The sequence below is a fragment of the Rhineura floridana genome, chromosome 16 (assembly GCF_030035675.1).
Source record: "Rhineura floridana isolate rRhiFlo1 chromosome 16, rRhiFlo1.hap2, whole genome shotgun sequence".
NCBI classification, from domain to species: Eukaryota; Metazoa; Chordata; class Lepidosauria; order Squamata; family Rhineuridae; genus Rhineura; species Rhineura floridana.
The window spans coordinates 4896152-4909993 of record NC_084495.1 but is presented as its reverse complement, the minus strand read 5'-3'; the positions used below and the strand labels follow the sequence as shown (position 1 = coordinate 4909993).

Here is a 13842-nt window from a genome sequence, read left to right as displayed (position 1 = left end):
GTGGCTAGGGAGAAATTTTTCTCCCTCTCTCATAATACTAGCTCAGGGCCATCCAATACATTTGAATGTTGAAGTCAGGGAAAAGAAGGTACTTCTTCACAGTTAAACTATGGAATTTGCTTCCACAAGATGTTGCGCATGCCTCCAAGTTGAATGGCTTGAAAAAAGAATTAGACAAATTCATGGGGGAGAAGACTGTAATGGGAAGATCCAGATAATTGCTTAAAATATGCATATAATGTGCTGAAATCATTTACACATGCTTAGATTTGCTTAGAAGATACTTAAGACTTATTGAACTACTGTATAACGTTTGCTATAGGTGCAGAGATATATATACATATGTAATATATATTTCTGTTTCTGCTATGATGGCTAAGGCCACCTAGAATGCATTGTATTAGTTGTAGTGTGCAAGATACGAATAAATAGCATATATTACATAAACTGTTCTACTGTCTGAAGTCTGACTCCCAAATAGAACATTTCTGGTACCTCCCAAGACTCAAGAATTCTTGAGTGGGGTCTCCTCTATTCTATCCTCAGCCTACACTAGACAACTGCTGTTGATAACCTGTGAGCTTAGGTGACCTAACGTTTGACATGCAAGGACTCTGTATAGATACGGGGAAAGGGAGAAAGCAAGAACCCTTGACCCTCTGTATACCCTGGCAGGGGGGTAGTCTTGTTGGTAACAAGGCTATGAATGGCTATTAGCCATGACAGCTATGTTCTCTCCATCAGAGGCCATACATCTCTATATACCCACTGCTGGAAATCATACATGGGAAGTGTGGTGTTGCACTCAAGTCCTGCTTGTTGTCTTTCCACAGACATCTGGTCTTTAACAGGTTGGGACCAGCTTACTTGAAGGATCTCCCCTGCATACCTACTCAACTGCTTCAATCTGTGGAACCTGCACTTTTACAAGGGCCATATGATTTTTGTTCTGCATCTGTTAGAAGTCCATCTTTCAATGTTGGCAACACTTATGCCTTGGAACTCCCTGCCTATTCACATGAGGGAGGCACCTTCACCATACTGTTATAGACAACTGTGAAAAACGTTTATTTCAGCAAGCCTATCCAGACACATAATTCAGTTATGTATAGGGGAGTCTTCTCTCTAAATGAAATCTATATAAAGCTTGCAAAAGATGCCAAGAGGAGCTCTGCCTGAAAGAACTGTTTACAGATTTACTGTCAGTTTTAATAGACATGATATATACTACTATGCCTGTGGGTACTGCTTACAAAACTTGGCAACAATCCATAATCTGTTAAAAGAAAATGGAGGAAAATACCAGGAAAAACTCTTCAGTGGCAGACTGGATACGTTTTATCCTTTTGCTTAATACAATATACCTAAGAACACTATATGTCTATATTACCATCCACAAACTGCTTAAGCATCTTATTGACTTTAAGTCTGCTTAGCACTGACTTGAATAAGATTACTAAAGCCTTTCCGTACAACGTGAACAATTAAAGAGTAAATCCTGTGTTGATGTTACTGGAGCCACTGGCAGCTTTACTCGCAGCTTCTACTGAGTAGCCCTGTTTAAAGGGGAAAAATGCTGAAATATTGTTTATAAATGTCTGGCTGCACCGTAACAGCATCGCACTAGAACGATGTGGTATCACAGCAAGCGGACAAATAGAAGCTGTGGCCTTCAGCAAATGCAGAAGGTATAGTCCACACGCTGGCCGTGAGTGGGAAATCACCTTGGGAAACGGTGACATTTTCTAGGTAGGATGGGTACTGCCCAGTGGAAGAAAAACAGGAGAGCTCAAGACCAGCTGCTCTGGTGATCAAGGGTGGCTTGAACATGTAACAAGTTCTCATGGCAGCTTCTGTCTCCTGTGTGGTGGAACTAGTGCTATGACAGTGTGCTGTGTGCATGGTGGGGGTTTGCTATATGCTGGGGGATTTCTAGAGTATGGGAAAAACAGCAGTGGAAACATACCTCAAGACAGTGCAGCAGAAAGAAGGGTCCCAGCCACTGTCCTTTGTGTCTCCCCCCCCCGCAATGCCACCCTCCTTACCTGTCCTGTCCTGCAGTGCGAAAGGTCAGTCCACATCCTGCCCTCTCCCCCCTCCCTGATCAAGTTCTCCTGTCCAAAGATCCTTGTGGCTTCCGCGATATAGAGCTGATTTAACAAAGAAATAATTCTGCACATGCAACCCTAGCTATCTCTCATACACTCCTGGAGGTAGTCACAAGTTCAGAAGCCAACGTGTAAGCTAGATTCTGCACAGGAAAATGCCTTTCTGGATATACACGTTGAACATTTGGCAAATGTCGTTCTGTGCTTTAGGGAGAGCAGAAAGCAGATTAGGATCTACTGGCAGATTGCTAGATGATTTTGCAGTAGATCACCAGAGATTGCTGGCTCCCAATTACTTAACAATTAGCAGAACACAGGCTCCTTTTTGCTATATTCAACTGTTTAGAATCCCGTTCTGCGATTACTCAGCTATAGATTTGTACTTGTATGTACAAATTACCCCAGTGTATGGCTTATGTAAAGTAGGCAATTAGCTGGCCCACTTGGGTCACCATTTGGGATAGATTCTAATTTTAAAAAGTATATCCTCCAAATGTGAAGGCTAACCACAGCTTCTTTGGGGCTTGCTGTTGGAAATCCCTCATAATTCTGACAAATGCTGGATCTTCTTTCCACTTTTCCCTCTCATTCCGTATTATTGAAGTTTACCTCTTGCTATTGTGTGTTAACACGCCCTTGATTATATCTGTGGTAGCAGAAGATGTGGTTCAACTCAAGCAAAAGGTACATGGGAAGCATTTCCAGAAGCGTCATGCAGCAAAAATGACCAAATCTCAGGGCATCTTAAAAAACAAGCAAATGCTATTCTGACATAAGCTTCTGAGGGCTGGTGTCCACTTGAGCTCTAGTCCACAGAAGTGTATGCCATAACAACATGTGGTAGTCTTCACAGGGCCAGAGGACTACATGGTTTGTACATATTTGGAGGACGTAATAAGCTATCAAAGTTCTCTAAAGTAGCCCCCAGAACACCACGGATATGCATGTTTCATACTCTGCATGTGAAGTTTGTATGTGAGAGTCAGGTCACCTGCAAGAGAATGCCTTTACATTATTTACCTCTTAGGCACCAGGCAAAGGTTGCCCTGTTTATCTGAGTAGTAGTCTGATTATCTGTAGTTGGGGTATAACGCTCGGTGTTTTCTTTATGCATGATGACTGTGGGTTATATCCAGCGTTAGTCATACTCAGAAATAGGCCCATTGAAATACCTGATGGAATGCCTCTCCCGACACGAACCCACCTGTAAACTATGCTCAACATCAAAGGCCCTCCTCCAGGTGCCTACTCCGAGGGAAGCTCGGAGGATGGCAACAAGAGAGAGGGATTTCTCAGTGGTGGCCCCCAAATTATGGAATGATCTTCATGACAAGGTGTGCCTGGCGCCAACACTGTTATCTTTTCGGCGCCAGGTCAAGACTTTCCTCTTCTCCTAGGCATTTTAGCATGTGTTTTTAAATTGTTTTTTTAAAGAAGTGTTTTTAAATTTGTATAGTTGTTTTTAATATTTTTAATTGTTGTAAACTGCCCAGAGAGCTTCGGCTATGGGGAGGTATACAAATGTAAATAATAATAATAATAATAATAATAATAATAATAATAATAATAATGGGCATGACTAATTTAGGTCCATACATTTCAATGGGTCTACTCTAAGAAGAGCTTAGTTGGCAATAACTCTGCACTGTAAGGGGCAAGATCTACTCTGTCTTGCGCTATAGCTGTTTTAAGATATGCATTTGTCCTATTGCTAAAGGTATGCTTTTATTTTTTTATTTTTTCAGTGACTTTGTGAGCTTGAATGTCACTGTATGTCAGAAAGGCAGCTCAGGAGTATTTTAAAATAAGAGTCATGCTGGATCAGACTATCTCAAGCAGGATGTGGGGGCAATATTGTGATGCAACAAGAACTACAATAGGACAACTGAAGATAAGCAGATAAATGAACTCTCAATCTTGTGACTGACATGATTAGGTCTTGCGATAGAGCAAAAAGGATGGATACCAGGCCAGAATACCATTTGAGCTTGTTGCATGGCCTGGTCCCTGCATCCAGGCTGTTAGGGTTGGGGGCTGCAGTGGTTCTGCTTCTACTTGGATGGCTGATTCTAGAAGGTGGTGCTCTGGGGACCATCGCTTTGCCCCCCTGGCTATTGAGACAACTATTTCAGCTTCCATGCAGTGCAAGATCTACATGAAACCACCAGGAGAGGTCATCAAATATGGGCCAAGATGTCACCAAGGTACAGATAACACCCTTTTCATTTGTGAGATGGTGGGTGTGCTAAGTCAGTGCCTGGGCATCGTAATGAACTGGATGAGGGTTAATTGATAAACTGATAACCTAGACAAGATGGAGGTACTGTTACTAGATGGTTCATCCACCCAGCTGAGTCATGCTCAACTTGTTCCAAAGGGTGTGCAGTCCCCTAAAGGGTCAGGCTTGTAGTTTAGAGGTGCACTTGGATGTAGCATTGTCCCTATAGGTGCAAGTGGCCTCAGACAGGGCCTTGTCTCAGCTTAGACTGATATGACCCCACATGACCCTACCAGGATAGACATAGCCTGGCAACAGTCATCTACACTCTGGTAACTTTCCATGGGGATTTCTGCAATGTGACACAGATGGGGCTGCCTTCAAAAACGGTCCAGAACTTGAGTTGATCCAGCATACAGCAAGACATAACTGTGCCTGTCCCCATTAAGATAATGCTACACCATCTTCACTAGTTGCTTATCCATTCCCATCTTGAAAGCTGTACAGGGGCAGGAGCAAGAGCCATTAGAGCGTCCCACGTATCTGGTGAAAATGGCAGCCAAAACGTGTCACCAAAGAAGGATTTGTTGAGAAACAAGCCAGGCCTGGAATGAACCTTTTTTCAAGCACATGGAGTTTTCTTCTTCTTTTGACCTGCCAGTGACTCTTCCCCAGTTCCATGGTTGGTTTTCCACAGAAGCAGGCCCCCTTATGCCAATCGCCCAGTGGCTGAGGCTGGCATACCAGCATACACAGAAGCACTGAGGGGGCTGGACTAGCCCCCTGTATTCCTACAGATACTGTGTGCATCTTGAATTGAACACCTGAATAGGGCTTGTGTGTCTTTTTGTTATGTTGCCTGCTCCTGGAAAGCAGCTGTTTCAAGTTAGGGGGGCTATCTGGGAGCAAGGTCAGGGCCAGGGCCTGTGATAGGAAGTATTATTGCCCAGAATGGGGTGTAGATCATTGATTAGTTGGAGTATTTTTAGCTGGGCACTATTGGTGGCAAGTGGTGTTTTGTCACTTACTCTCTGGGTCTGACCTATTGTATATTATTCCTGGGTAACAGCATTATAATACTGGCAGTTTTCAATTATCTGTAGAGGCAGGATTTTGAGTGGACGCCACAAACATGTAGATAGAGGTGGAGTCAGTAGCTTTTCAATACTAAGCAGTGCTTATATATCCGTGATATCCAGAAACTGAACCTATTGCATGGATTGGTGTGGTTCAAGTTGATGGTGTTTTGAGTTCCAGTGGAATATCTCAAGGACCTGCCAGCCATGCCAAAAATCTCCTTGTCATTTTACTCCTAAGGAATTGCTGTGCATACATCAAGTGATGACCAGGGATACTGCTATTTTTTTTATCAAGCCACTAGAATCATAGAACAGTAGGGTGGGAAGGGGCCTAAAAGGCCATTGAGTCCAACCCCCTGCTCAATGCAGGAATGCAACTAAAAGCATACCCAACAGGAGGCTCTCCAGCTGCCTCTTGAATGCCTCCAGTGTTGGAGAGCCCACTCTCTACCCAGGCCATTGGTTCCATTGTTGTACCACTGTAACTATTAGAAGCTTTTTCTGATGTTCAGTTACAATCTGGCTTCCTGTAACTTGAGCCCATCATTCCATGTCCTGCACTCTGGGATGACTGCCCATTTCATGATATTCTAGATACTGTCAAACAATTCCCTGACACTGTAGTAGTTTTGTTCAGTTAGATATCTCTGCTAAGCATCACTGCAGATTCATTCACCCATTTTCAAAAGGCAGGTAGCTATTCTGAAGTATTAAATTGTATATACAGTTTACAGTCTATTACAAGAAACCAGGTAGCAGCCCCTCCAGATCTAGGCTAAAACATGTTATTTTAAGCAAGGCAATTATACAGATAAAGCTATAATCCTTTTAGACAGAAGTGTCGGATGTGCATGTTAGTGCTAAAATGCTGCAATGTCCCCAGAGAGTCAATCAACAGCAGCTTGAAGCATGAGCATCTGCTCAGAACAATTTGTTTGGGCTTTATTTACTAGGAGCCCAAAGTTACTGCTCACATTTGGAAAGAGTTAAAACTTTTTTTTAGATAAAATGTTCTAAGAAAGCCAGCAGAATTCATTTGGACAGAGAAAAGACTCCTTCTAAAAGTTGAACAGAGGCATTCACTCCATGACTGATATTTAATAAGCTATTAGTAATCAGCACAGTCTAGAAGTCAGCAGAGTTTTGCAACTGGAAACCTTGACTGCAATGCTACCTTTCAATATGTATTTCCTATTAGCATAATAATCAGGAAAGGAGAGAATGTGCCACTACTGTGGTTCATTCACAGATGCTTAGCCAATTATTCACCTGAAAGAGTTAAATTACTGCAGGAAGTTCCTGCACCCTAATTTAAGGGAGTTTCACATTCTACTGCCAGTGCAGACACACCCAGAGGATGGCAAAAACCTTTGCTTGTAAGAATAGAAGTGCAAGCACCCTTTTCAAGCCCAGCATTTTTTTGGGGGGGGCATGCAATGCTGGGTGCATGCCTCCTCCCACTAGAAAGGCCATAGCTCACTGCTAAAGCATCAGCCTTACATGTGGGTTCAATCCCCACTGGCATCTCCAAGTAAGGGTAGGAAGGTCCGCTGCCTGAACCCCTGGAGAATTGCCAGTGCAGACAGTGTCAAGTCAGACAGAGTCTGCATAAAACAATGCCTGTGTTTATCCCCAACTAGAGGAATCCCCTCCAATTAATGTCATCACCACTTCTTGGGGTCCTTATCCTTATCTGAAACGTGTTCAGCTGAACTGTGTTCCTTCCTCACTCAACAGGGCCTGGAAGGTTCTCCATTTACCTTCTGCCCAAGTTCACGTGTTGTGTCTTGATAGGTTTCAGCTGAATATATTCATTTCAGGGGTGGGGAACCCAAAGGCCTGATGCCCTCGTGGGCAATTTTCCAGAGGGCACATACCAATGGTGGGTGAGGCTAGTGGCAAAACCGGGGAGAGCAACAGGTGTCCTACCTTTGTACAGTAAACAAGACAGAGGTTTCTGCCCATATACATATATATATATAGTGCATGCCCCTCCTTGCTCCGCTCACCAGCCCCCCTTCTCCCCACATTTACCCCCTAAAGCTGCTTCCCCTTCCCACCCCATGCACCTACTAAGCTTCCTTTCCCCTTCCCAACCTCATGTCTGAAGCCACTCCTCCTCTGTTCTGCAGCCCTGCTTTGCACCACTCTTGTCACCTTCACGCCCATCTCCATGCCTCCTTCTGTGCAACTCGCCCTTGCCCACAGACCACCCCTGGTAGCCTCCTGCATCTTCCTTCTCCCACCCACTGCAACTACGAAGCTCCTCTTTCACCTTCCACCCAATTATGAAGCCACCATCCCCTCCTGTTCTGCTGTCCCTTTCATCTTCACCCCATTCCCATGCCTCCTACTCCTTCCTTTATGCAACTCCCATCTGCACCCCCTTTTCAACTCCACCCCCTTTTCCCTCCTACTCCCCCTTGCATACAGACCACCTCCATTTCCATGCCTCCTCCCCTATTCTGCAGCCCCCTTTGCACACACACCTGTGACGAGATACGGACAGAATCTTAAGAGCCAGCCTGTCAGTTAGTTTGTTCAGTCAGAGAAGTTACGTTTGGTTGATGGATGTTGTACATATATGTTTGCTTGTTAATAAAATATATGTTCTAAATCACTACATTGAGTCTGGAACCTCATGTTGAAGACCACACATGTGTGAAGGTACTAGGCAATATCTGAGGGCTCCACATCCTTTATTTCTCTCACACGAGGCAACTGAGGAACGGAAGGGGGAGACGTTTGAGTACAGCGAGAGACACGGAAACGGGGGAAATGGCTGTTTTAAGGAATGGTGGAGGTTTGAGTGCAGCAGGGATTGAGGGACACTGAGAGGAAAATGGCTGCTTGAAAGAATGGCAGACGTTTGAGTAGAGTGAGAAGGAAGTTAGGAAAGGCTGTGTTGGGGCAGCTTCTGTGTTGTACCCATCTCTGCTATTTCTCCTTGTTGGAACTTTTTTAAAAAACACCCTCAGTGTTCCTCCCTTGCCAATCTCTTCAGATCTCTGCTGTTCTTTTAAGCCACCACTCCCCCCCATCAGTGTCCCTCCCTTCTTGCTCCCCTGCCACAGCCACTGCTGTTGTGCAACCTGCCTCCTGTTGTGCACCCCTACCCCACTCTGATTTCATGCAAATCCAGGATTGTGATGTGGCACTGCAATTCCTCCAACGGGGGCCGAGTGATGACATTTTACGTTTTTATTGTATATAAGATATTTGTACACACTCACACAGACACACACTCCATCCATCCAAGCAATCAAGCGACATCACAGTTCAAGGACACATTGCAGCCGGGTAGAAGCACTCAAGGATGCCCTCGAGCTTGTGGTTCCCCACCCCATATTTATTAGTTTTAAAGTGTTTTTATATCACTTAATATTTTTTAAAAATTCTAAGCCGTAAGCAGTATACAAACAATGCAAAGCAACCTAAAAAGAGTAAAACACGGACAAAACAGGAGCAGAGTGGTACAGGGTCCAGTCTTATGGATCAGGGAAAGACTGTGCAGAAAGCGATGTCTTTACCAGATGGGTGAAGCAAAGATGCTTCACATACGGCAGAGGGATAAGGCATTCCAAAGCACAGGGGCAACAGTGAGAAAGATCCAGTTTTGCATCACCGTCCTGTGACATTTCGTAGGGCACAGCGCCACAAGTAAAATTTCCCTGGACAAGTGATCTAAGTGATCTTACAGATCTACAGGGGCCACCTGGTCCTGAGCTGTTCAGGGCTTTATAGGTTAGTAACAGAACCCAGAGTACTGCCAAGTAGCTGAACAACAACCAGTGCCATTTCTTCAGCACAGGTGCAACATGCAAGAATCCAGGTGTTCCACTGAACGACTTAGCTCTATTCAATTACCTTTTGCACCTCTTAAAAGTGTACATCTCTGTAGAGGTTTCGGTTGCTTTCCATGTATTGGAAAAGTATGCACACAAACACACAATATTTGCCATGTTTTAATGTCACAATGGTAGTTTCATGAGGCCTGAATAAGCCTAGCCAAGAAGCCTTCTGCTGGCATACTTCCCCTCTTTTGGTACAGGAATTTTTGCTTTAGCACAGCTTGTTGTGTTGCCCAAATCAGAAAACTGTGTTTAACTGAAACCATGGTTTCAAGTTGGCTCATTTAAAACACTCTATAGTCGACATTAACCACGGTTTTTCAATTTGAACAACACAGCAAGCTGTGTCTAAGCACAGCAAAAGCTTCCAAATGTTTCCTCGTGGCTGTACTAAAGGAGGGGATGGGGGGTCCATGCAAGTCAAAGGCTCATTCACGTCACACCAAAAACTTCTGGCCCTCCAGCTGTTGCCTTGCAGCCAGTCCCATAGTCCCTGTCCATTGGCCATGCTGGTTTTGGGGGGTGATTGCAGTCTATTCCAAAAACATCTGAAGGGTTGAAGATGTTCCCCACCCAGTATGAAACCATGGTTCAGCATGACATCTTGGTGTGGCCAGCATCTCCCCACGTCAATTAATTTTTTATTAAATTCTTTCTTACTGTGCTTCTGACATGCCAGGATATTTGACCCTCTTACCATTCCTTAGGGGTTTTTTTCCAGCAACCACACGTTCGAACCTTTACCAACTGAGGATGGCACTTAATCCATTTGAAGGGGGTTCTAGTCCATGAAAGCTTATGCCATAACAATTTTGTTAGTCTTTAAAGGTGCTACAGATCTCCATTCTCCCCAATGCAAGTGAGTTTAGGAGGCTTTGGATTCTTGCCAGCTGTGATGACATGAAATCCAACAGCTGCAGTGTACCGTCATTGAAGAAATATGCACCTGTTGCCATGCAAGCTATTACAGGTAGGCAGAGTGTCAGGAGGAAGTGGCAATTATTCAAATGCACAGCAAAATTAGATTTTAATACCAATTTGCCACAAACAGTAAATCAGTGTGATCTGTGGCCTTGACCCTGCAAGCCCTGTTGGACACATACAAGTTTGATGTACTTTTAGCAAAGAACTGGTTCCCCTGCACCACATTGGAAGCCTTTGAAACTAGGGTGCACTGAAGCAGCACTTTGCAACCCCATGCAAGATCACTGCTTGTTGGGCAAGGTAAACAAGACCTTCCTGTGCATGCAAAGCTCCTTGTACTTCAATGGATTGAGCTGATCTGAAGTTGCCACCTTTCCATGACACAGGCAGAAATGCAACAGGTGCACTACTCTACCAGCATGGAGATGGAAAATGATGAACCTATCTCATTCTACTGGCACAACCTCTCATCATGAGAGTGTAACATGTCCCTCCCATTGTAAATTTGTATGAAGAACAGCTTTACCACCCACCCACCCACAAAAACAAAACCATGTTCTTCCCATACGACCAGCATGGAAAGGAGCCCCTCATTTGGACCAAGGCAAAGGGTGACATCCACAGAAGACAATTAAATTTCCTTGTTTTCATTCAATTGCCTATGACTTTCTTGCAGGCAGCAAAGCAAGCAGAAATCCTCTCCTGAAAGCCCCCATTTTATCTAATTTCATCCCTTCAGATATATTATTTTCTCCAGGAAACTTCGAAGAGGGGCGCAGAACAAACTACAGCCCCCTAAGATTGTCCAGGGGCTGAACCTCCCCCATCAGCACCCTTGGCAAAATGGCATGCAAAAGTGAAGGCTGCTTGATAAAAGGAGAGGGGAGCCTGTGCTTTGGGACCCAGCAGTGACTCATCAGGTGTGCTTCCTTTGGGAACAGCGACTGACTAGAGATACAAGCAGTGGGCGTATAGTTCTTTTTTATCATTTTGTAATGAACATGGGCTATATGTTTTCAGTTCAATTTGGATCCTTCTAAATGTAATGTTTAGTTTAACCCTGGGCCCATTTACACCCTTCCCTCACCATTTAAAATAGAGCACATTTATAATCTTAACTGCACAATTCTATGCATGTTTACTCAGAAGTCCCAGGAGGTAATCTACTAAGTAAAAGTACTGCTTTTATTATTTTCATTTCTCACCCTTCACCATGAGGTCCCAGGGCAAGTCACAACAATTTGAAAATATAGTATTAAAATCAGTTAAAACAAATCACAGTCAAGAGACTCATAGGGTGGATTCTGACCTCAGTGGCCAGATTGGCCACCTCACTCTCATGCACACACTGGTGAGAGAAACCCAGCAAGGGGAAACACACACACACCCAGCAGACAAAGTGCCTCTAAGCAACAGCCAAGCATTGCAGGAGCGTGTTTTCCCCCCTTTTACTCCCCAACCCCTTGTCTATAATGGGGGCAGGGAGAACACAACACCATTTGGCTACCTCCTCCCCCAGTTCCCCCTTTTCTAAAGACTCAATCCTGCATTGTTTTCATGACTAAACATTAATGAAAATGGGGGGGAGGAAGAGTGTATGGGTGTTGTCATAATGTTGTCATTGCCAACTGGCTGGTTTTGGAGAGTTTTTCTTTTGCCACTGCTATCGCTTGGGCGCCCGCTGGTGCTTCTCTTCTAAAATCCGGGGTTGGTTCTGGTCTCTGTGGCTGAGGAAAGGGCTGAAGCCTCTTTGATCCCTTGCCCAGCCCCCAAAAACAATGGTTTTCTAAAGGAACTGTGTAAAAATAGATCTGCTGCTTTTGGAAATTTGTGGTTTATGTAACAGCAAGCACTTGACTCCTGCTATTTTGCTTTCTCCAAGAACTATTCGGCTGTGAGGAAAGGAAAGTGTTTTCATAAGGAAAAACTGATGCTTCGATGACTACTTTCAGGACAAGGTATAACTTGGTTATTTACCCATTAAGGAAGCAGATGTTGAGTGCCTGAAAAGGAGACATGATGTTGCATGCAGGGACTTCTAGGAGCACCCTTCCTCCTCAAACAGAACTCCGAGGTCTCTGCTCTTCCCCCCCCCAAAAAAACCCCAACCTGAGCAAGGGTCGCAGAGAAAAATCTGTACAGCTTCCACCCTGGGTTTGCGTTTAAGGCAAAGGGAGAGGGCTGACCCTCTCCGACTGAAACAGGTCCTCAAGGCCAACTTTGGCCGCCAGTTCACGCGACTGATAGCAGTTACCCCTTCCAACGCTCCAAGCCTGGGGGCTCGGCCAGCCTTAAGGCCGATCGCGAAAGCTGCGCCCAGCAACATCTGCCCTCACGCAAGCCTGGCCGCGCAATTCCGCTCGGGCTGGCGAGGGACCTGGGTGACCACTCCCCCCATGCTCTCCGACTGCCCGTCGCGGCCAATGCTCGGGGCCGATGGGCGCGGCGTCCACCGGCAGCCTCGGGCGAGCCCCAGGTGCCGTGCCCTGCCCAGCCCAGCAGCCCAGCCCCGGCCAAGCCGCTCCGGCGCGCGGCCATTTCGCCCTCCAGCTGCCCGGGAGGGGCCTCTCTTGCGGGCAGGCGGTTGGCTGCCGGCCGACCGGCCCTTCGCGCATCCAGGCAAGAGCCGCGGTCTGAGAGGCGCCTCGCTGCATCCGGCCAAGGCAGCCTGGCAGCGCGGGAGCCGCGGCGCTACCCGGGAAGCGCGCCCGTCCGGAGGGACTCGGTCGGAAGCCAGCGAGGCTGCCACCCTCCGACGAGAGGCTCCCCGCACCGACCAGCACCTGCGCCTCGACCGACCCACCCACCTGTTGGCGATGGCGGCGGCTGCCGCTGGTGCCGGGCTCTTCGGCGAAGCGCTGCGACGGGGCGGGCGGAGCACCCCGAGGAGGAGGAGGAAGAGCCGCCGCTGCCGCCTGCTGGGCCGTGGTGCTGCCGTGCAGCGGCCAGGCGAGCTCGGCGTCGTCCCGCTCGCGGCGGAGTTCGGAGCGCAGCTCGAGGTAACAGCCCAGCGTGAGGAGGTGCAGCGCCAGCGAGAGGGCGAAGAAGCCCGCCAGCGCCCGCCACACGCCCGCGCCCCGCCGGCCGCAGGAGCAGCCGCCGCCACCGCCGCCGTCCAGCGCCCGGGCTTGCTGCGCCGGGGGCGGCGCCCTGCGCTCGGAGCCCATGGCGCCGGCCCGGGGGCTACTGCGGCGCGCCCATCTTCGTCCTGCCGGTTCCTTCCGCCCTTCGCCGCTGCCACCCCCTCCGCGTGCCCGGCCGGACTGGCCTGTGCGCCCCTTCGCTGCCGCCTCCCGCTCTTCGGCAGCCGCTGGAAGATTCCCGCTCCGGGGGAGGGACGCCCGGAGGCGGAGCCGTCAGGGGGACCCGCCTCTGCGGGGAAGGGCGGGCGCGCTGCGCCGCGCCGGCTCTCCGCTCTCTCGCGGCGCGTGGGGATGTTCTTGCCGCGGGCGGAAGAGGCGAGCGGGGCTCGGCGGGCTCTTCTTGCGGGGCCCCCTCGGCATCGCCAGGGGCCGCTCGGTGGAGCTCGCCCTCGCTTCCCGAAGGAGGGGGCTGGGCTGGGCTCTCCCTCGCTGGAGGTCTCCGGGCAAAGCCCGGAATCCATCGGTCCGAGCCCCGGATTTTTCGCATGGAGCGTTTCGCCCCTCGCTCTCCAGGAGTTG

General features: G+C 47.6%; 1 protein-coding gene across 4 annotated transcripts in view; it reads right to left on the bottom strand.

Moving 5' to 3' along the window:
• Window positions 1-13443, bottom strand: part of EDA (ectodysplasin A) — a 120555-nt gene extending 107112 nt beyond the window's left edge. For all 4 annotated transcript variants that reach the window (XM_061598726.1, XM_061598727.1, XM_061598728.1 and 1 more), the window contains exon 1: window positions 12988-13443. In XM_061598726.1, the coding sequence (XP_061454710.1) occupies window positions 12988-13347 (360 nt within the window). In that variant the 5' untranslated portion in view covers window positions 13348-13443. The remainder of the gene's footprint in view (window positions 1-12987) is intronic.
• Between the last annotated feature and the right edge of the window lie 399 nt (window positions 13444-13842).